General features: G+C 50.5%; 1 protein-coding gene across 2 annotated transcripts in view; it reads left to right on the forward strand.

The window, feature by feature from the left end:
• The window catches only part of TBC1D2B (TBC1 domain family member 2B), a 93,033-nt gene extending 71,018 nt beyond the window's left edge, over nt 1-22,015 (forward strand). The window contains exons 8-13 of one of the 2 annotated variants that reach the window (XM_055418003.2): nt 1,330-1,523; nt 4,407-4,901; nt 7,390-7,507; nt 13,327-13,512; nt 15,153-15,274; nt 18,796-22,015. In XM_055418003.2, coding sequence (XP_055273978.1) covers nt 1,330-1,523; nt 4,407-4,901; nt 7,390-7,507; nt 13,327-13,512; nt 15,153-15,274; nt 18,796-18,991 — 1,311 coding nt within the window. In that variant the 3' untranslated portion in view covers nt 18,992-22,015. The other variant, XM_055418004.2, reaches the window with a different exon arrangement.
• The last annotated feature ends 301 nt before the right edge of the window (nt 22,016-22,316 follow it).

The following is a 22,316-nucleotide window of genomic DNA, read 5'->3' on the forward strand; positions in this document are numbered from 1 at the left end:
TGGGCACATTCTGTGCCCAGGCGGGAGGCGATGTGATTCAGAAACCATTCAAAATGGACATACTTCCAAATCAGTTCAGCCCCCAAGCTTGAAGGGATGTGGTTATGATACCAAAATATACTTAAAATGTGTATGGTGATAGCACTGTTTAATTTCACTTTGTAATGAAGACAACAGAAATGCCCTGAGATGTGGGTTTTATTCACAGGTGTAATGAAGTTTACAGAAAAAAAATTAGACACAGTTCTGAGGTCCCCCACATTAAGATTGTTTGTATTTTTTGATTTGTGCTGTTGAGTTGTGTGAGTCAGTTCCATATCTATAAATGTGGGTGGTGAGCATGATGCGTCCTCTGAATCTGATAGGGTTGGTGTGAGAGTCAGATGTTACTATGGTGATAACTCAGTTGGTAAAGAATCCACCTGCAATGCAGGAGACCCCAATTCAATTCCTGGGCCAGGAAGATCTGCTGGAGAAGGGATAGGCTACCCACTCCAGTATTCTTGGGCTTCCCTTGTGGCTCAGCTGGTAAAGAATCCTGCAATGTGAGTTTGATGCAAACCCGGGTTTGATCCCTGGGTTGGGAAGATCCCCTGGAGAAGGGAAAGGCTACCCACTGCAGTATTCTGGCCTGGGGAATTCTATGCACTGTATAGGCCATGGGGTCGCAAAGAGTCGGACATGACTGAGTAACTTTCACTTTCACTTCACTTTCAAAGAGGGCTTTGCGAAGTGTACAGACATCACAGATATTCCAGTGATAATCAAATGAAATTCAGTGACACTGTGTCAGCAGATATTAAATGCCTTATATACCTTTTGAACAGTCCTCAGAGCATCTTCCCAGGCTTTGTTCCTGCATGTTTTCGAGGGATGCGTTGATTTGTCTGATAAGGTAGCAGATGGGAGCTGGTGCTGGGTCACAGCATCCTAGGAAAGTATTGAAATACCATAAGGTGGCTGCCTGGGGCCTGTGTACCAAGTCGTGCTCAGCTGGACCTCAGTAATAACTGTGTGGCCTGGTTTCTGCTGTTCACCTCAACACTGTCCAGAACTCATGTGTTGACATGCAGAAGCCTTATTACCAGTACTTCTGTGCTTATTACTTTATTACCAATACTTCCCCTAGAGGGAAGAGGGGGCCCAGTGGACCATTTAGATAAGACAAGTGGCCTATGGCATAAATTCATCTCTTGCCTGGGATATAGTCTCTCTCTGGCTCACTTCCTGGTGGTTCTGGACTTGTCATTTGTTGATTGCTTGAGGTACTTGACAGTTGCTCTTCCTGTGTGTCTATCTGGATGGAGGTAACTACCACATTCTCTGCAGTATTCTAGCCTGGAAGCCAAGCTCTGCCAGATAGAAAGCAAATACTTGATACTGCTCCAAGAAATGAAGACCCCAGTTTGTTCAGAAGAACAGGGGCCTGCTCGGGATGTCATAGCCCAACTGCTGGAGGACGCTCTGCAGGTTGAGAGTCCAGAGCATCCGGAGCAAGCGTTCATTAAACCTCATCTTGTCAGGTAAAGGAGCTCGCGACTACTGGGGGTGGGGGGCATTTCTCAAGCCCCCCTTTAACCTCAGTAGCCACTCACCAAGAACTTTACACAGTTCTCCATGTCTCCTTCTATGCTCATGACAAGGACTGTCAGTTAGAACAGGTAATCTCATCAATCTTGCTGTCATAATCAAGTAAGAGAGCTGGGATTCAGCTCAGGTCTTTTGATTTCAAGACTTTTCTTGCATGTACCATGCCACCGTGGATGCTAGCCAGTCTTGCTATAGAGGAGCCAGTCCTCCGAGGAGTAGAGTCTTCTCCAGAGACCTATGGGTACAGTTGAACTCATGGGGAGTTTGAAGGCAAAGGAGCCCCTAAGTGGGTAACTGGGCCTTCTTTGTAAGGGAAGCATACTTAGGTCACCTGATCCAGTGGTTCAGAACTCACTGAGGGTCTGATGCAAGCCATGGACACACTTGGCCCCAAAATGCGGTTGGAAGCATACTTAGGTAACCTGATCCAGTGGTTCAGAACTCACTGAGGGTCTGATGCAAGCCATGGACACACTTGGCCCCAAAATGCGGTTGGACATACACACAGTATTGCATGTGTTTTTCAGAAAATCACGGAGCCTGGCATCCTGTAAAGTATCTTGGATTAAGAACCTTCATATCCTAGTTTCTAAAAAATGAGATTCATGAAATGCTGGCAGGAGAAGTCTGTGAATGCACTCAGTCCAGTCTCCTCCTGTTTCCGCCCCCACTATGCTTGGCTTCTCCTGCCCCACCCTGGTCCCAGGGGAAGCCCTGCCTCAGCCTGACCCGCTCTTTCCCTTCTCTGTGCTTAGAGCACTGGCCTGCCTTGTCCGTGCTACTCAGATAACAGGTGAAAAATACGCTATCAGAATGCAACCAACGCCACTGTCACAAAACTTCTACTGAGGTCTGTGTGCCAGGAGCTGTGCCACTGCTCATGTTTAACACTCATCCTCAGCAGATGCAGAAGCTGGGGTCAGGGAGGTGATGTAACTTGCCCAGGTCACACGGCCTGGGAGTGGCAAGTACAGGACCCCAGTCTGGGCAGCCGGCTTCCCCACGCTGTGCGCTCCTGCTGTGTTGTAGGAGCGGGGTTTGGGGATAGACTCCCATGAGGGCAGAGCCCAGCTGTCTGCCCCAGGGCACTACATCTTCTTCCTTCTTGTTTTAGACCTTACTGTTTACATTGTATGTTTTCAAACTTTATGTATAAGTAGAACAATAACTGTGTATATTGAGTTACTTTTAACTTTTCATTATGGAATTTCAAAGTAGTAGCATCATATGACACCCCCCTATGTAACTGTTACCCAGTAATTTAACAATTATTAACATTTTCACAATCTTGTTTCTTCTTATCCTCCCCCTCTGAAATGTTTTTTCTGATATATTTTAAAGTACCAGAGGTGTCATTTCCGCTTTCAATATGTATCTCTAATTGAATACACTTTTTAATATGCTAATCCTACCATATTCATACCTTTTTGTGATTTCTTTCAGCATTGTTTTCTGAAATTATACAGATGGATTTATGTAGCTCCTGAGCAGTTTTTTATCTGCCTTACACAGCTTCATTGTATATCACTTTTTTATTCCTTCGTCTCAGGGTAGACACTTAGAGTAGTTCCATTTTTTCTTTTTACAAACTGTAATGCAGTAGACATCGTGGTATGTGTATCTGTGTGTCTGTGTGTTGGCTTGAGAGTTTCTCCAGTGTTGGAGATGCTTATCTTCAGCTCTGCTGGATCCGATTTTCAGAGTGCTCCTACAGGTTTACAGACTCAGCAGCAGTGTGTGAAAGGCTTCCTTTTGGTTTCCTGTGACTGCCATCACCATCATTGTTTTAAGTTGCTAAGTTTGTGATACATATTTACTGCCTAACGGTTCTGTAGGTCAGCAGTCCAGCATGGTCTTGCGGGATGAAATCAGGGTATCAGCAGGGCTGCATTCCTTCCTGGAGGTTCTAGGAGACAGTTTGTGTCCTTGCTTACTCAAGCTGTTGGAAGGATACAGTTCCTTCTGGTTGGGGGCCAGGTCTCTGTTTCCGTGTTGGTCATCAGGTGTGGTCATTTCCAGCTCCTCGAGGCCACCTATTTTCCTTGGCTTGTGGCCGCCTTCTTCCATCTTCAAAGCCAGCAACCGTGGGTCCAAGCCCTCTCCCACGTCACATCCCCCTGACTCTTCTTCCATTGTCACATCTCTCTGGTCCACTCTCCTACCTTCCTCTTCCACTTTAAGGGCTCCTGTGATTACTGTGGTCCCACCTGGGACACCCAGGATAACCTGCATGTCTTAAGTGCCATGGCTGTAATTCCACACAGTATACCTCTTGCCACATAATGTGACATATTCACAGATTCCAGGTATGTCTTTGGGGGCCATCATTCTGCCTACCAGCCTTAATTCGTTTTCATCCCTAGTATCTTACTAATGTAATGTTTTCTCCCTTGTCTTTTTACTTTTTAAAATGGTATTTTTTGAGCATAAGTGTTATGCATGTATATGTATGCTATATAAACGTACATGCACATGTATTAATATATTAATGTAGCCAAATTTATCAGCCTTGTGTTTGCAGTCTTGCTTGTATTTTCTGTGCTTTTTACATTGAGCGCTTTGACCATCTAGAATTGAATTTTTTTTTTTCGCATGTAGTATCAAGAGGGATCTAAAGCAGTTTTTTCTATACAGATAGCCAGTTATTCTCACCCTGTTTATTGAGAAGTTAATTATTTTCTCACTGAATTGAAATGCTTGATCATATATCACAGTGCCATTTATGTATGAGTAGAGTTTTAGGTTCTTTTTCATATTTCATTGACCTTTTTGCCAGATTGCATCATTTAACTTTTCGTTTTGTTTTTTCTCAACAGTGAATATGACATTTATGGGTTTAAGACTGTCCCAGAGGATGACGAGGAAGAGAAGTTGGTCGCCAAAGTCCGGGCATTGGACCTGAAGACCCTCTACCTCACAGAAAACCAGGAGGTCTCCACTGGGGTCAAGTGGGAAAACTACTTTGCGAGCACAGTGAACAGGGAGATGACGTGTTCCCCAGAATTAAAGAACCTGGTCCGTGCGGGCATCCCACACGAGCACCGTTCCAAGGTGTGGAAGTGGTGTGTGGACCGTCACATCAAGAAGTTCAAGGACAGCACTCAGCCCGGTTACTTCCAGACTTTGCTTCAGAAGGCACTGGAGAAACAGAACCCGGCCTCCAAGCAGATCGAGCTGGACCTGCTGCGGACTCTGCCCAACAACAAGCATTACTCATGCCCCACCTCGGAAGGCATACAGAAGCTGCGCAACGTCCTGCTTGCCTTCTCCTGGCGGAATCCAGACATCGGCTATTGCCAGGGTCTCAACAGGTGGGTCCCCAGCCCATGGAGGGCTCCTCTTTGTTCTTAAGATAACTTGTAGCTCCACGGACTGTCTGATAGCCCCCTTTCCTTCCTGGTGAGCCAAGAAAAGCCAGTCTTTTAAGGGAAAGAGTGTTAATAGCTGCAGTAAGCTAATTTTAATTATGCACCATCCCCAATTTTAGAATAATTGAGAGAAACAAGCATGCTTTTGAAAAGTCTTAAGAACACTAAACTATTTGAAACAACTGGGTTTCTCATTTAGATTTCACACTCAGGTTTTGATCTGTCGTTTGCGTTCATTCATTTAAAATGCGTGATGTGACAATAAGGGCACTCCCTGTTTATACAGGATCTTTCTCAGTCATGAGGTTGCCCCAAACAGTTTTTCAGCTGGTCAAAACCTAGCCCTTGAAGAGTTCAAACATGTTTTCTTTTGGACTAGAGTCTTCTGTAGGTCTGGCATGCTTCTCTCCTTCCATAGGCAAAGGACACTGAAAAGCTTCTCACCTTCTCTTAACAATCCAGGCTCCTCATTCCAAGCTGAGCTGCAATGGCATGAGGCCACGGGAGGTACTGAGGTCTGTTCTCTGTGAAGCTGCTCCTGTCATTTGACTTTGAGTGCTAGTGGCTGCTGTTTACCTCTGTCCGTCTCTTACCTAGCTGGTGCACTCCTGCCGCTTCTACTTCCTGCTGTCATTAGAGTCCATTTATATCCCTCCCAAAGTAGATAATCCACTAGATTATCGTGGATTATGTTTGTATTATGTTCGTATTTGCTAGAAATACGAACAAAGAATGAAGAAGCTCCATGTGTGATCTTTAGTAGTTCTCCTGTTAAGTCAAGTGCATGTGTTAAGTTTTGAATGCGGACATTTATTCTAGCAGCTCTTGGGCCTTTTATAATCCTCATCCACGCGGTATACAGACCTCTGGATATGGACTGTCTTTTGCATCTGAAATGAGAGCATTGCAGGAAGAAGAGCTTCTAAGCTGGAATGTTAGTTGGTTAAGACCTGAAACCAGTGGTTTCCAGGAAGTCATTGTCTCTGCGGTGGTCGGGCTCGGTCCCGCTCTGCCCTGAAAGTAAGAGCAACTTCCACTGCTCCTCAGTCGTCCCCTTTGAAAAAAAAAGAAAGGCTGTAAATAAGTTATTGCCTAACAAAGCAGCCTTGTTTTGCTTAAATGGACAGTTCACACTGCATACTCAGGCTAAAAATTCCTGAAAGCTAAAACCTTCTGAAACTTAAGGGATCTTGGTAAGGACTTGAGCATTCCTGTTAGGGTTGCAGTCGCACCACCCCATTTATCTGACACGGGTATAGAATCAGCCCTTCCCCACATTAGGACACTTTCCAGCTTTAATTTAGACTTTGTCTGCACCATCACCATCTAAACTTTAACCATGGATAAAATGTGGATTTTTTTCCATCCACAGTATTTTGTACACACGTTCTGCGAACCCAAACTTTAGCAGAACACTCGCCTTTTCTCAGTGATTCACGCCTATCAGCGTGAACATCAGTTAACTTAACGCGATGTCTTCGGAGGCTCTGCGGATCTGTCTCTGCCCTTCTCGTGGCGTCCTCAGGTGCTGTGCACATCCTGTTTCTCCCTCCTTACCCATCTCTACTCATAACCTTTCTACTCTCCATCCCGTCCATGCCGACTCAAGGCGTCCCCTTCCCAGTTGTTTTTTTTTAACCTCTTAATTTGAGATTTCATTATAATTTTATCCAAGGAAGAAAACAAAAACGAATTCTAAGAAATGACTTCAGGTCTCTCCCGTATGTGATGCACAAGCAGTTCTCGGGTGTGTAGAGAGGGGCTTTTCTATTGCCTTTTCCTTCCCATCCTTCTGTCCCGAATGCCAGCTCAGAGCCAGACCTGATGAGGTTACTGAGTGAGTAACCTCTCGGTGGTGACAGTGTCAAATATAGCCGGACCCAGGTTTCCATTGTGAGTGACCAAACAGCTGATGCACACAGCCCCCTTTCCCGCCCCACGTGCATGCCGTGGGTGCAGTGTTTTGAGAAAGCCCCCACGATGGTTCATTTGCGTAAAGCCCCATTTCAAGTAGATTGGTGTCGAGAAAGTTGTTTTTAAACCATCGTATGTTCTTTCTCTCTTGTATTCACCCCTGAATTCTTTGTGCGTAAAAGGATTAGTTGGAACTTGAAAAACTCAAAGAATTAGCTGCATTAGCAAAATCTTATCATGAAAAAAATTTTTTAAAATGAGGCCGACTGATCATTGGGAAATAATTTCATCATCTTTAAACAAAAACCAGATGGAAGGTGGATGTAGCTTTACTTTTCAAACTAGGAAGTGCTTCCCTTGCCACAGAATACTTAACTTAGTGTTACTTCTTGGAGAATAGAAGTCGCTTTGGTGTGAGAGAGCACAGCATGCCATGGAGGCCTCTGTGAAGATGGGCTGTGCTGCCTGGGTCTGGGCCGGGAGGCTGGCGCTCACCTTGTTCTCTGTTTGCTTGTAGATTGGTGGCCGTGGCCCTCCTGTACCTGGAACAAGAAGATGCCTTCTGGTGTCTAGTCACCATAGTGGAAGTTTTCATGCCTCGAGACTATTACACAAAGACTCTTTTAGGATCCCAGGTACTCTGAAAATATTTTGCTTCGGTCAGCAACTTGTAGAACAAGAGCTGAAATGTGACCTGAATTAAGCGTTGATCCGGGAGGCTCCTTGGGCATGACAAGGTGTACACGGAGGCCACCCCCCAACCCGCCCCTGCCTCCCCCAGACTGGGCCGGGCTGCTCACAAGCCAGTGAGTGCCCGGTCGGGCTCACTCAGTGCCCTGGAAGCCAGCAGACCTGCTCTGTGGTCGCTGCTCAGCACTGTCTCCCCTGGACTCTGCCTGGCTGGCTAAGCCACAGTTCAGAGGTGCCTGGGGAGCCTGGGTGTGTTAGCTCTGGTTCTCCAATGGGCAGAAGCAGATGTGCCAGAGACTACTGAGGGGAAAACCCATGAAGGATGAAGGGGAGGGACTAGGGAAGGCCAGGAGAACCCCCAGACCAGCAAAAGGAGGGAGGTTTGGGTGGTGGGGAAGACCCCAGCCTGCTGTGCAGTTCTCAGAAAGTTTTGGTCAGGCCAGTGTGGAGTCCTTGAGCCAAGGTCACCTATTATAGTGCACACGAGACCCGCCTGCATCCGTGCTCCTGCCCTGCTCACTGGCCGGAAGCAGCAGGGATGACACGGCTCCTGTGAACAATGTCGTGATGGATCCAGAGGGACAGCGCTGGGGTCTCCAGCACCGCCCGCAGCAGGAGGTCTGAACAGCACAGTTCCTGCCCACCGCTCCTGGAGTCTAAAGCCAGGGGCCAGTAGGATGATGTGGGCTGGGAGGACCAGGGGTTCTGGCCCCACTTGTGACATTCCCACCTCAGGACCAGACCCTAGGCCCTTGCAGCCCAGGGCATCTATTCCCATGCCAGACTGGGGCTTCTGCTGTTGTTTTCTTCTGGATGGACTTTCTCTGCTCCCCACTGGCAACCCTCCTCCTCCTGGGTCTGACCTGTGTCTGTTCCTCCTCCCCGAGAGCTCTGTGTCTCCTGACCACGGCTGGGCCTGTGTCCGTGGGCTGTCGTGTCCTTGTCTCCAGGCTCATGCTGGTGGTTGGTCTGCCTGCTCATGGCCACTCCCCACCCTTCCCTGCTCTTCTCTGTTCCCTACGGCTGGGCCTGCAGGCCCAGGCCATCTCCCAGCCCCTGTGTGGCCAGCAAAGGCACTTTGGGGAGCCTGGAGGCAGGCAGGGAGCTGAGGGCCATTCTCCCCTCTCTGTCTCAGGCACTTCCTGCCGTGACTCTGTCTCCTCCGTGGCACCAGCTCATGTCTGTGCCACCGGGGGCCCCCCTGCTCCAGCCTGGGGGTGGCTTCCTACCCTGGCCTCTGGGCCACCTCACCATCAACTGTTTGGCTTCTCAGCCTTTCTGTCACCAGTGTGACCACTGCCTGGGAAAATCCCTGTTGAAAATGTTTCATGTGGTTTCTGTTGGCCTGGTTGGGCCCTGTGTTTTACTTTCTATTTGCATTTCTGTCTTTGGAGGGATCCCCCTTGTTGCCTTCTGTTAGCCCCTGCACTGTCCCGTCACCCATAGACCCCAGGCCAGGAATTGGGTCAGCCCACACTCCCCCTTCCTGTCCCTCTCTGCCCCTGGAGCTGCTGTTTCTGATCACTGCCACCCGCCAGGTGGCTCAGATCTGTTCCGTTGTCTTCTCACCACTGGTAGGTCACCGTCCTCTCTCCTGCATCATTGCAGGTGCCTCTGTCCTCTCTTCCTGCCTTTACCCACCCATCCTTCCCTCCGTCTCACTCACAGATTCAGCCACGACCTCCCTGCACTGGGCCCAGGCCTCTCACAGCCTTCTTCAGACTCTTTACCATCTGAGCCACCAGGGAAGCCCAATAGATGCTCACTGAAGTTAGGTAATACAGAAATGCATATTAAGAGGGAAATGAAAAGTCACCTGTTACCCTACCAACTTGAGAACCACAGTTAGCATTTTGATGTATTTCCTTTTGACTTTTCCCCAACACATCTAAGTATCCAGATTGAGAGCTGAGTATCCTGGCTGGTTCACATTTACATGATAGCCTGAGCATTTTCTCATAATGTTATCTAGTTTTCAATGTCACATTTGGTAATATTCCATCGGTTGATTGGACATGAGCTGTTTAACCATTTTTCTGTAACGGATGTTGTGTAAGGCCACTCTTCAAATGGGGATAGCCTTGTGTGTGTGGTCAGCCCCAGCGCCATCCCTTGCAGATCACCATCAGCTGCCTCCTGCCAGAGCTGAGCGCTGAGCCCCTTCATGCTGCACTGCGGTCCAGACACTCAGCAGCTTCTCTGTCTGTCCCCTCAGCTGAGTGTACATTGTGTGCCAGGACCTCACTAGACGCTGGGGACACAGAGATGAATATAGTCATTCCACGTCCTCTTGAGCTCAGAGAGCTGAACAGAGGCCTGAGCAGACGTCCCCTGGCAGCCTTCCCCACACCAGCCCTCTGCCAAGGCCCAGGCAGCCTCAAGAACAGGGCACCATCTGCCACCTACCTGGCAGGAAAGGCATATGCCTGGGTCTTCTCCCACTTCAAGGCCAACTGACTGGTCCCTTCCTCTTAGGCACTTTCAGCCCAAGTCCTTCTAGGCAGAGGGCATCACGTCGCCGTCACTTGGCCCAGCAGTCAGCTGCTGTCTCCCTTGGTTGTTTACAGTGTGCATGCATGCTAATGGCGCTAGTGTTAAAGACCCGCCTGCCGATGCAGGAGATGAAGAGACGCGGGTTTGATCCCCAGGTCAGGAAGCTCCCCTGGAGCGGGGCACTGCAACCCACTCCCGTATTCTTGCCTGGAGAAGCCCAAGGACAGAGGAGCCTGGCGGGCTACAGTCCATGGTGTCGTAGAGTCAGACACGACTGAGCGGCTTAATATGCATGCAGAGGCAGCACCTGGTCCAGTTGTTTCTTATCCTGAGCACTGGCCAGTACCAAGTGTGAAGTGTGTGCAAATGGGTAGTTGTTGTTTATATGCTGAGGGCTGGAACAGCACCAGCAGAAGTACCATCTGATGAGTGATGCTGACCTTCCCTGTGGGAGGGTCTGGGCTTCCAGGGAAACTGACCAAAGAGGATGCCCAGGTGTGGCTTGTCATGGCTACTGCGCATGCACCCATAAGGTGTTTTGACAATTTGCCTTTCAGTAGCTGGTCCACCCGGAGAAGGCAATGGCAAGCCACTCAAGTACTCTTGCCTAGAAAATCCCATGGATGGAGGAGCCTGGTAGGCTGCAGTCCGTGGGGTTGCTATGGGTCGGACACAACTGAGTGACTTCACTTTCACTTTTCACTTTCACACATTGGAGAAGGAAACGGCAACCCACTCCAGTGTTCTTGCCTGGAGAATCCCAGGGACAGGGGATCCTGGTGGGCTTCCGTCTATGGGGTCACACAGAGTCGGACACGACTGAAGTGACTTAGCAGCAGCAGTAGCAGCAGCTGGTCTACCTGTCAGAACCTTACAGCAGTGGGGAGTAGATGTGGGTGAGAGGGTGACACTTTTTGCATACCGTGAGATGGTTTTATAACTTCTTATGTGCTTTTGTTTAAGTCTTCTAAGAAAAATTAATTATAATTCATTTCAGCTAATTTAGGTCTTTGAAATTTTGTCTCTTCTAGCCAGAAAGCAAAGTGGACAAAAATGTACATTTCCAACCATGATTCCCGCATTTTATCCTGTGTGCACCCTAAGGTGACTTTACAGTGCTTTAGAACCATTTCCGTAGAAAATAATGTTTTAGAAGTTACTTTGCCTTTTAAACTTTTACATTTCAACCAGTGATACTTGAACCTGTGTAACATTCTTTAAAAAAAATTTTTTTTTTTTTACTATAATGACTTCTATATTTTAAAAAAAGCTTTCCCATAAGGGTAAACAATTGAGTTTTTCAAAGTTTTAGAGTCTCCTAAAAAAACGACATTTTAAAATGTCATTTTAACGTTTATCTAGGTTGTTTTAGTATCTCAGTCATCCCAAGAATTCACACACCTTCTACCGTAACTTGGCTGATAGCGCAGGTGGAAGTTGGGCGGGTTTTCGGGATCTGTTCCCAGGAGCAGGCTTGCTGCAGGGAGTCTTCCTGGCTCCGTTGTCCCGGTTCACGCTTCCGTCTCAGCCTGCCGTTCAGGGCACGCTGATGAGGCCGGCGTTTCCTGCGCAGCCGCCCCTGTTCCTGGACAGCCTGGTCGTGGCCCGCTGTGCATGGTGGCGTGCTCTCTTCCGCGGGTCTCTTTCTTCTTTGATGCTTCACTGCTCACTGGTGGAGTGGTGACCTCACTGCACCCAGGCCGTGGATCCCCGGCCCGGGTCTCTGGTGAGCTGCAGCTGTCCTGCTCGAGATGCCCCCCGGGCACCTGTATGTCTCAGTCTCCCCAGCCCTCATTCCTGCGATCCGGCCTCAGGGGACCACACTCTGCCCTCTCCACGGCCCTCTGGAGGCCTGTGTATTCCAAGCACCCCTCCTCCTCACCTCTGATGGCAGAGGGTCTGCGTGGTTTACAGACGTTTCCTCCATGTAGTTCCGATCCAGGTGCTCCTCTCTTCCTACCACCTCTCCTTGGCTCAGATTTTCATCGTCTCTGCTCTGGGTGTGGGGGGCCTTTATGGGCCTCCCCTTTAGCTCGGCCCTTGTTGCAGGTGGAGAGACAGACCTAAAGCACAAATCCAGCCCCATCACTCTCCTACCCAAAGCCTCTTGGTGCTTCTTCTTTATTGCCTGCTGCGTTTTTCAAACATGAGTAGAGAAATCAGTATAGGGGGTGGCAGTAGCGTTTTTCATCACATTAAGTTGAATAGACTAGAATTGAGGCATCAAAGTGTGTCCTCCTGTGTGAAGTTAAGTAATGCTTGTGAAAGATTTGTTTCTGTTCGATGCAGACTGGGTGATGTTGACGTATGTTTTCTTGTGGGTCACAGACAAAGGCTGGAAAAGCCCCTGGCCTGTAGATGAAGTCTGACCCTCAGGGGCATGGTTGCCTCTGCCAGGCTGGGCTGCCTCCCTCACACCCCTTCTGCCCACGGTCCTGTGCTCCCCGCTGCAGGGCTGGTCTCCCCCAGACTTGGCTGGGACCTGTCTGGGGCTCCGTAATGCTCTGCAAACACATCTTTACCAAGCCCTGCCACGGCTGGCATAACAGTCCATACCTCTCCTTCCTCACTCATCTTTTAGCTCCTAGAGGTCAGGGCTGAACCCGATTCCAGCCTCTGCCCAGCACTGGCCCCTGCTTGACACAGAGCATGGAGAGATAACAGCCGCCTATGTTGAGAGACATTTACTTGAGTCTCTGTAGTCTTCACAGAAGCCCTGCTTTCCAGATGAGGAACAGAGCTCTCCAGAACAGTGTGCCCAAGGCCACTCTGGAGTCAATAGTAGAGCTGAGAGCCAAGCTCAAGTGCTGCTGACTCTGGAGTCCTGGCTCCCTCACTGCCCCACCCAGCTAGTAAATGCTTGGTGAATAGATGTGGTGACACCACACTTCCTCCTGGGCCAGGGACTCAGGTTTGTGGCCCCGCGTGGCAGCACTCTCCGCACTTCCGTACAGATCAGCAAGGCTGACTGCTCCACTGGCTCTGCAGCAGCTGTGTCCATGGGGCATTTTGAGTGTAGGAGTGGCTTCAGGCCATCACACCCAGCCCCCCGCCCCGTGGAAAGGATGACAGTGGGCACTCTGTGAGCGCCTTCTGTGTGAGGTCAACTGCTTCCGGGGCACAGAGCCCTCTGCTCTGGGCTGAGCCCCCGACACATTTGGAACGGCTGCACCGCTGTGCACTGTGATGGGCCTGCAGCCCCCGGGGACCTGGATGACCCACTCTGTGCTATCGCAGCCGCCTACACTTCTCCCCTTTGCTCCCTCTGCAGGTGGACCAGCGGGTGTTCAGAGACCTCATGAGCGAGAAGCTGCCTCGACTGCACGCTCACTTTGACCAGTACAAAGTCGACTACACCCTTATCACGTTCAACTGGTTCCTGGTGGTGTTTGTGGACAGCGTCGTCAGCGACATCCTCTTTAAAATATGGGACTCTTTCCTTTACGAGGGACCAAAGGTGGGTCTGCTTGCTGGATGATTCCATGGGCAGTGGCAGAGGCAGCAGAGTGGTTGGCTTAGCTGGGACGTGCGACGGTTACCAAGGGGCAGAGTGATCCGGCACTGGGGGCCATCGGAGGGGTCGCAGGAAACTGCAGTCAGTTGCTTGTTCATCAGAAACGAGTTTGTGCCAAACCCTGTGCCTGGCACAGGGGCTTCGATGGTTTGCAATCTGAGCCTCAGCCTCTGTCAAACAGCTGGCAGTATTATCCATTGTATGGATGAGGAGTTAGAGGCCCAGAGTGAGCAGATAATCGGGGCAGACTTGGGGCCAGCTTCAGAACTCTGCTGCTCACAGGCCTCCCACCCAGTCTGTGTATGCTTTTAAAAAGATCAGTTTGTGAATAAGTAATACATGATACACTCAAATCATATAACTCAGAGTGTGCAGTAGAAAGGAGATTCCCAGTCTCCTAACTGTTCTTCTCAATGTACTTTATCTCTTTTTCAAGGTATTTATATATGTCTAATATATGATTTTTCAATTTATTATTTATTAATAATAATAGATAGTTCCATATGAGGGTATATAGATCTGGCTCTTTTTTTTTTTTAACTGCATAATATCCCCTTCTCCAGATAAACCAGAAATTTACCAAATAGTCCTCTGATAATGGACATTCACCTTGTTTCCAGTCTCTTGCTGTTTCAAACTGTGCTACAGTGACTCCTTATAACTGTCTTTCTATAGGTACAAGTGCATCCATAGGTTTAGTCCTAGAAGTAGATGTGCTGGGTCCAGGGTAAATCCAGAATCAAAAGACCCTGTAGTTTTCATCGAGAATGCCAAATTTCCTGCAGAAGGGCCTTACCAATTTCTGCTCCCACCAGCAAAGTTTGAGTGTGTATATGAATCCCATACTGTGTCCACCATAGCACATCATCACCTTTTAAATTCAGCCTGTCAGTATTAAGATTTCTCAACCAGGGCTTAAACAGTGTTTCCCACTGGGCCACAGGTAGGGATGCTAAGAGAAGGATCACGCATTTAAACTCCATTAAGTATTGTTTTCTGAATAAGAGAAAATTCACATTGTTGCAGACCGGCCAACACGCTTAGATGTGGGTGAAGTAATTTGTTCCAGAGCTGCTAGAACTTGCAGGAGCACCAGGAATCCATTTCCTCTGGCCTCAACACAGTGACCCAGAGACAAATCAGAAAAAAAAAATTTTTTTAATTTTCTTTCCCCATATTCAGAAGTCAGTAATTCAGACCCTTATTTTAGTAGGTGAGATAAAAACTGCCTCTGGAGGCTGAGCTTTCTAAGAGTTTCAGAATCAGAAGACCCTGGTTTTGATTAACATTTATCTCTAGTCCTGTATAGCTTATGGACTAGAAATGTGAGCTGAATATGGAGGAGTCCACAAAGATTCTACTCCTTAAAGAAATTTTTGGTTTAGGTTGAAGTGTTGGTGAACGCCACCAGAGAATTGAAAACATTTTAAGAAGGGCACCTGTAGAAATGGCACCTGAGGTCGTGTCTGCCCCAGGGCCTCCGTGCAGGCCACGCCTCCAGGGTCTCGGCAGGTCTCCCATCCCTGGAGCTAGCGCCTGGAGCTCAGTGCTTCTCTCCTAACGGATTCTCTGTCCTTCTGCAGGTTATCTTCCGCTTTGCCTTGGCACTTTTTAAATACAAGGAAGAGGAGATCCTGAAACTTCAGGATTCAATGTCCATATTCAAGTACCTCCGTTACTTCACACGCACTATCCTGGATGCTAGGTGAGTCCTTGGGGGACCCCCAAACGTCCAGGAGAGCAGGGCCCCTGAGCTTTTATCCTTGACCCAATAAACATAAATCCTAGCAACCAAAGCACATCCTTCCTTGTCTCACAAGCACTTACTGAGTATCTGTCACGTAGCAGGCCATCTGCCAGGCACAGAGGGTGGTGGGTGAGGAGCAGGTCCTGTCCTCAGAGAGCTCGTGAGGATGTTACCGCAGGGTTTGCTCAGAGCTATGGTGAAGGAAGCCCGGGTAAACTGGGCTTGGTTGGGGTGGCAGGGCGTGGGCACTCTGGGCAGAGAGCACCCAGGAGCTGCGTGCAGGGCGTGACAGCACAGTATGTTTAGGGAGCTGCCCCAGAGGCTCGGCCAGGGTGGGGCTGGCATGGCAGGATGGAGGCCAGGCCTGAGCAGAGCGGGGTTGTTAAGGCTTTTGTAGACTCTGCCCAGGAGGCTGCTTCATCCTGAGTGTTGGGAAGTCCCTGCAGGTTGGACATGAGAAAGGCATATCTGGTTGGAGCAGAACTGGCTGCAGGAGGCCCAGGCTCCAGGTGAGAGAAGTGGTAGCCTGGAGCGAGGTGCCCCCAGAGGCAGAACAGAGTGGGCAGGTTGAAAGGAGTGGGGAGGGAGTTTGAACTTGGCGGGGCCCCGGCTTTCTGGCCTGGGCAGCCGAGTGGTCAGGAGTCCCCGCTGCTCCACAAACGTCGGGGGCCTGTCTGGGCCACCCTCGTTGTCCTTGTGTCCCTGATCCACAGTTCGCCGCGGCTCTGGCCCTGGCAGCTCAGGCGTGTTCGCCAGAGGGTTTCTGTGGACCTGCTGTTGGTTGGGCAAGTGGGGTGCACGTCCTTGTGAACCACTGAGTCCCCGTCAATGTTCACTGCACTGAGGTGCTGGGAGCCACCTTTCCTGTATGGGAGTGGATCCCTGTCGCAGACTTGTGGCCTCGTGAAAGCCACAGGAGTCCTTTCACTGACAGACATTTGGAGCGTATTAATGTTCTTCAGACTCTGTTGACTGCCACCCATAAGATTTTATCTCACAACCTGGGACACACATACTGGAGAGTCTGTAACTGGAACAAGAGAATTTGTTGAAATAGTTCCCAGTGCTTGATGCAGACCTGTGCTGTACCCTCTGATATTTTCTGATTACACTGTGTATCACATATTTAAAATGCTCGTCATGACTCACTAAAGTGACTCTTTGATCCACCGATGGGTGACCACCACCTTGACAAACACCAGTTGCCCCTCCTGAGGCTCACAAGACGAGAAGGCGGCTTCTCTTCTTGGCCAATGTCATGAGAAGTGGTTGGGCAGCATCGGCCAGGAGGAGCTGCAGGGCACCAGTGCTGAGGGCTCCTGGGACAGGGGGTGTGTGCAGCCAGAGAGAGGGGCCTGAGGACCATTCTCCCCTGTGGTTGAGTGAGACATGGGGACCAGGGAGGTGGATGCTGGGAGAAGACACTGGCCAGGGCCATACCTGGCACCCTTCCATGTCACCACTACTGTTAGGGTCTTTAACTTGGGAAGTGGGTTTTCAGATTTTTTTCAGGCTTGTTGCCATATCAACAATAGGATATCCTAGAATGTCTGTCCTGGCGTGAACCTTGGGAGTATTCGTTAATCTCACATCCAGTCAAGACAACAAGAATGGCGTGAAGTGAACTTCACTCCGACAGCTAATGCATGTGGAGGGCGTCCTGCTCCAGCCTGGGACAGTTTTGTGCGGGTTGTGGGTGACGCCCTGCAGGGTGGCAGAGACACAGGCGGAACTGGGACATGGTCTGTCATGCATGCTCCTGTAGCGCCACCTGGTGAGTGACTGCAGGAAGTCGAGGTCCCCTGGACCCAGAGTTCCTGACTGCAGCAGGATCACCCGGGGGTGTTGTTAGGACGGCAGATTTCTGCATTGGTGGAGCCTCACTCTATAGTAGGGCCCCAGTGCTTAATAAGCTCCCCAGATCAGCGGTTCCAGGGAGCAGCGACTGCAGTACACTGTTTCTGCAGAGGAGGAGGCAGGGAATTCCCAGTCAGATGTGGTCAGGGGAGGTGGGGAAAACAAGATTAGACCAGTCTCTGAGTCAGGACTCTTGGGGAAATATCTCACGTGCCAAATGTCATCTTCCGAACTTAGCTGACACGGCATTTCTCATCTCTTGATTGGACCTTCCAGGCCCAAGGCAGAGCGGGGTGTGGCTTTCGTGCTGCCGCAGGCTGCAATAATGAGCAGTAGTGATGGCCTGGTGGAGGCAGCGGAGAATATCAGTCTAACTCGGTTTTTCTGTAGCAAAGAAGGGCCTGGACACCTCGATTTCAGGTGTATGGCACCCGTGACTAACAGCTGTCAGAGGAAAGTGGCTGGCCCTGCAGATCTGGTTTCCCGTTCCTGGCCAGCATCTTGTTTCACCGAGACCCCCACTGAGCTGTGGCTGTGCTCAGGCCGCTCCTGCTCACTGGCTCTAGTACCCGCTCTGGGGAGCTCAGCTCAGAGAGCCAGACTTTCTGACCCTTTACCTTCTGGCAGGAGCATCGTCTGGCTTGGTGTGAGGCATGTCTAAGAAGTAGGTGTTTAAAAAATATAAGAGGGAGGGATGCTAAGGGCGTGTGTCTTCTTACCTATGTACACCTTATAGTAAAACAGCCCACGTGACTGAAGAGTAGCAGGAGTAAATGGGGAGGAAGTTGGGGGGAAGTCCAGTGACATTTCTGTTTCATCACAGCCTCTCCTGGGATCTTTAAGAGTATCAGGCCTTTGGTCCCTGCTGCTGGGGCCTGCAGGAGCGGGGCAGGGGCTGAGGGTTGAAGGAACCGGCTTCTGTGACAGCTGCAGAGGCATGGCATGGTTAGTGCCAGAAGTCCATAGCCGGGCCTTGGGCACTTTCTAGTTCCATTTTTACTGAACTGCTGGCTAATGATAAGGGGCAAAACCCATGATTTTTAAGTGTTTACTGTGGTGGGTGCCTAGACCTGGGGATAGTACAAAACCTATGAACTGCATGCTTCTCCGTACGCTGCACCTTAATACCTGTCACAGCACTGATGGCCTGACAGTTGTCCCCAGGTTTACTGGGGCATCTGTGCGTCGGTTTACCCATCAGTCGGTCCAGCAGCAGCGCCTTCCTGAGGGCGCCCCGCACCAGTCCTCATGCCGGTTCTGAGGATGCAGAGGCCCACCACTGCTGAGCAAGTCCCAGGCGGTGCCTCGAGTAAACCCATGTGGGAGGTGGCCCTGCTGTTACCTCAGTGTACACATGAGGAATTGGGGGCCAGAAAGGGGGGAGCTTCCCATGCTCCATGTCATGCAGGGAGTGTGTGGTGGAAGTGGATCCAGGCTGTCTTCTGGGGCGTGCCCTGTGGCCATTGTTTGCGCACTAACCTCTGAATGACACACCCACGTCAGGCCCTCTGCTCCGTGTCTGGGGTCCGCCTCCCCATGCCCCTGGGCCCTCAGGCCAGGCTGAGCTCTCACCTGACACCCCCCCCCCCCACCGATGCTCTGTCTCTGCCATGTTCCACCAGGAAGCTGATCGGGATCTCCTTTGGGGACCTGAACCCATTCCCCCTGCGGCAGATCCGGAACCGGCGGGCCTACCACTTGGAGAAGGTCCGGCTGGAGCTGACGGAGCTGGAGGCCATCCGGGAGGATTTCCTGCGCGAACGGGACAGCAGCCCGGACAAGGGCGAGCTGGTCAGTGACGAGGAAGAGGACACCTGAGTGCTGGCCCGCGCCCCCGCCCAGGCACTGCTCTCCTTGCAGCCAAAGTGTGCCGGAGGGTGAACCGCAGGGACGCCTGTGCTCGCTCCACATCCAGAATGTAACACCCGGGGTCGCTGGAGGTCTGCCGGGCAGACGTCCAAAGCCACACTGCACTTTCTTGTTTCCACTCGGGTCTCCTCTGTTTACAGCCATCTGCGTGCCACGGCAGATGGCTACTCCTGTCCCGTCATGCTTTCCGCCTAATCGGTACCTCACCAGGCTTAGAGCTGGCTACTTTCAAGAGCCTGTTTACAGTATCTGTCAGCTGTGTTGATGTCTCTGCCCTTAGGAAACCTTCCATGGACCATCTGCCCTGTGGTAGCTCCTGTACATAGTGGGCGGCTGTGGACACTGTTTTGAATGGTAACCGTAGAGGACGCCCACCGCGCCTCACACACTCCTGGGCTAGGGTCTGACTGATTTGGGTGACATAAGGCTCATGTGAAAGAAGGGATTTTCTTAGGAAAGCACGCACATCCCTTGTTCAGAAATGGCCTATGGAAAGCCCACAGACCTCATGCTGATGGCTTCAAGGTGCTGGCCGTGCCCCACTTCTAGAATAGCTTCTGCCCTTTGACGCATAGCCTTTTAGACAGTAACTCTCAACCTGCTGGTGGAAGGCCTGGCTCTCCAGACATCCGACACTCGCTCCTCTGCCTACACAGTTCCAGATGGCTCTGTACAGAACCTCTCTTTCCATCTGAGAGTTGACCCTGGGCTCATTCTACACATGTGGATGGGATTCGAAGGAAACCGCGGATCATCATCCTGCAGAGCAGGCCCACCCCTGGGCCGGCCTTGGTGGAGGAGATGCAGGGAGCTGTTCTAGGGGTGCTTTCAGGGTGGTGGTGCAGCTGCAGAGTGATTGCTGTCGGGCAGCTGGAAGCCGTGGCTTCCTTGGGAACAGCCAGTGTGCTGGGCTGGGGTGGTGGGAGGCCAGCTGCCAGGGCCTGGGAAGCCTTCGCTTGAGGTCAGAACTTTGGTGAGCCCTCCCAGGGGTGTCCCCTCCCCACTGCCACGTTGAGACAGCCTGTACTCAGCAGCTGTCCTGCCCTGTGGGGCCACCACCATCGCCAGTGTGTCAGGCTGCCTAGGCAGTTCTGAGACTTAGAGCATGACCTTTCTGAAGGCCCGGAAAGAGGCTCTGTGCAAGGAAGATTATTTTTGCATAATCATTCTGTGGACCATCCCTGATGTACTGATGGCAGAGACTGTTTTCCTGGACAGTATTAGTCAAATAGGAAAGAAAAAGTTTTTAGTGGATTTTTTTTTTTTACACTACCTGGAAAAAATTGGAAATAATCCTTGGTGGATATTGAACACACTCAGATTATTGAAGCACTGTAACTTGAAGAAGTGCTCTTTTTCCATAAGCATAGGTTTTCTTTTCTTACTGTCAGCCTTCTGGCAGTCTCATAGCCAGGACAGCATTTCAGCATATTAGACCAAGTTCAATTTTTCTGTCTTTGGTTAACCTGGTTGGTTTGATTTTTCACTGTGTCTGGGGAGCTGGCCTCTATATGTAGGTATCAAAATGTATTTTATCATTGTTTTGGTCTTCAGGAGCAGTTGTTTGAGGCCAGACATCTCCAGGAAGTCACCTTGTGAGTGGATTCACTCTGAGGCGAGGCTGCAGCCTCATTGCTCTGCACAGACCCCCACAGGACCACTGGGGCTGGTGGAGACTGCCTCCTGCCTCTGCCGCCAGCCTAGGGGACGGCAGCCTCTGGGGACAGCAGCAGGAATGGGGCTGGACAGTGCCAGTTTCCTTGAGATTTTAGTTTCCCCTAAGTTGATTTCTCCTGAAACTGTCACATTCCTGGGGACTAAAATGCTGCCTTTAGCAATAGGCTTGTTTTGTCCTTCCTGCCTTGAAAAGACTTATCTTAAAAGCACCTGAACTGGGCCTGGGCACCTGCCATGTGTGGCTGAAGCCCCTGGTGTCGGCCGTTCCCCGAGCGGTCAGTGGTGTGTTAGTATTTCCAGGCTGTCACCATCAGTGGCCAGGCAGTGGGTATGGGAGAGCAGAGAGAGGTTGTGGAAGGAAGGGGCCGGGAACACTTGCTTGGAAGTTCTCCTTTCTGGAATAAAGCACTGGGTGTCCAGAGGTTGGAGAGGGCCTGCTTGACCTGATTCCAGACTGGGGACAGGATGGGGCCAACTCCTCCGTAACTGTAGGGGCTGATCCCACTACTTCGAGCCAGTGCTTCCCTTGTGGCGCTGAGGAAAGAGTAGGTCCATAACCTCCCCTTCTGACAGGTGCTGCCTCCATCCCAGCTTGGGGCGGGGCAGCCTTCAGCCAGCTTCCCAGACACACACACCACGGCCAGGGGGGCCACCCTCATCACACCGGCTGGGAACTGCCAGCTTTCATGTTGGCGAGTTCTTTGTTTTTTTATGGGTTGAACATTTGTTAATATTTTTGTATATTTTCACTACAGTTTATATTTTTATAGGCTATTTTTATCAAGGTTTTCTAGATTGTGTACATCTATTTTGTATAACATGTTGTCTCGTGTGTATGTAAACCCGAGCCTCCAGAACCACTGTTGATGTCTGTACCCTCTCTGACCATCACCGACTTCCCCTGTGTACACACAGGCCCACTTCTTACCCCAGGTAGCCTTGGGGCTACTTGCAGTCATGCCGACAGCTGTCCCACACCAGCCAAGACTGTTGATTGCTGGGAACGGCTCTGGCTTCTGCGTTATATTGATATAGGAAGTACTCTAGGCAAATAGCCATTACGCTGTTGTTGTTTTAACTAAATGTATTACTGCACAAATCCCTACTCCTCATTTTGCATGCCGTTGCCTTCCTGCCTGTGTTCTGGGAGGCTGGATGCCAGCCGTGGAGGACTCGGGGTGTTGCCAAGTGACTCTTTTCCTGCCATGTCCCGGCAGCTTCTGTGCTTATCTTCCAGTTAAATTTTGGAATTGTCCTACTAGAAGGCAAAATAAACTAATTTGTATAACATTCTGACTTGAAATGCAGTTACATTCACTTGTGAAGGGACTCAGCCCCAAAGGCTTGAAAGGTGGGGCAGGGCTTAAGTGGGGGTGGAGGGTGGCTCTCGACCTTCCACGGTGTGTTTCTGCCTCCCTGCCTTTGGTTTGCTCTGAGCAGGTGGGACAGAATGCCTTCAGCCCTGGGAGGCCCTGAAGCCATGGCCAAGCTGCAGCTGAGGGCTGGGGCACAGGGTGGGTCAGGGGTCAGGAGCCGGAATTCCGTGTCTGGAGCAGCCCCCAACCACTGGGCGGCAGGCACCCCTCCTTTCACCAGC

The sequence above is a fragment of the Moschus berezovskii genome, chromosome 21 (genome assembly GCF_049115385.1).
Source record: "Moschus berezovskii isolate FMDL1 chromosome 21, NW_MosBer_1.0, whole genome shotgun sequence".
Lineage (NCBI taxonomy): Eukaryota > Metazoa > Chordata > Mammalia > Artiodactyla > Moschidae > Moschus > Moschus berezovskii.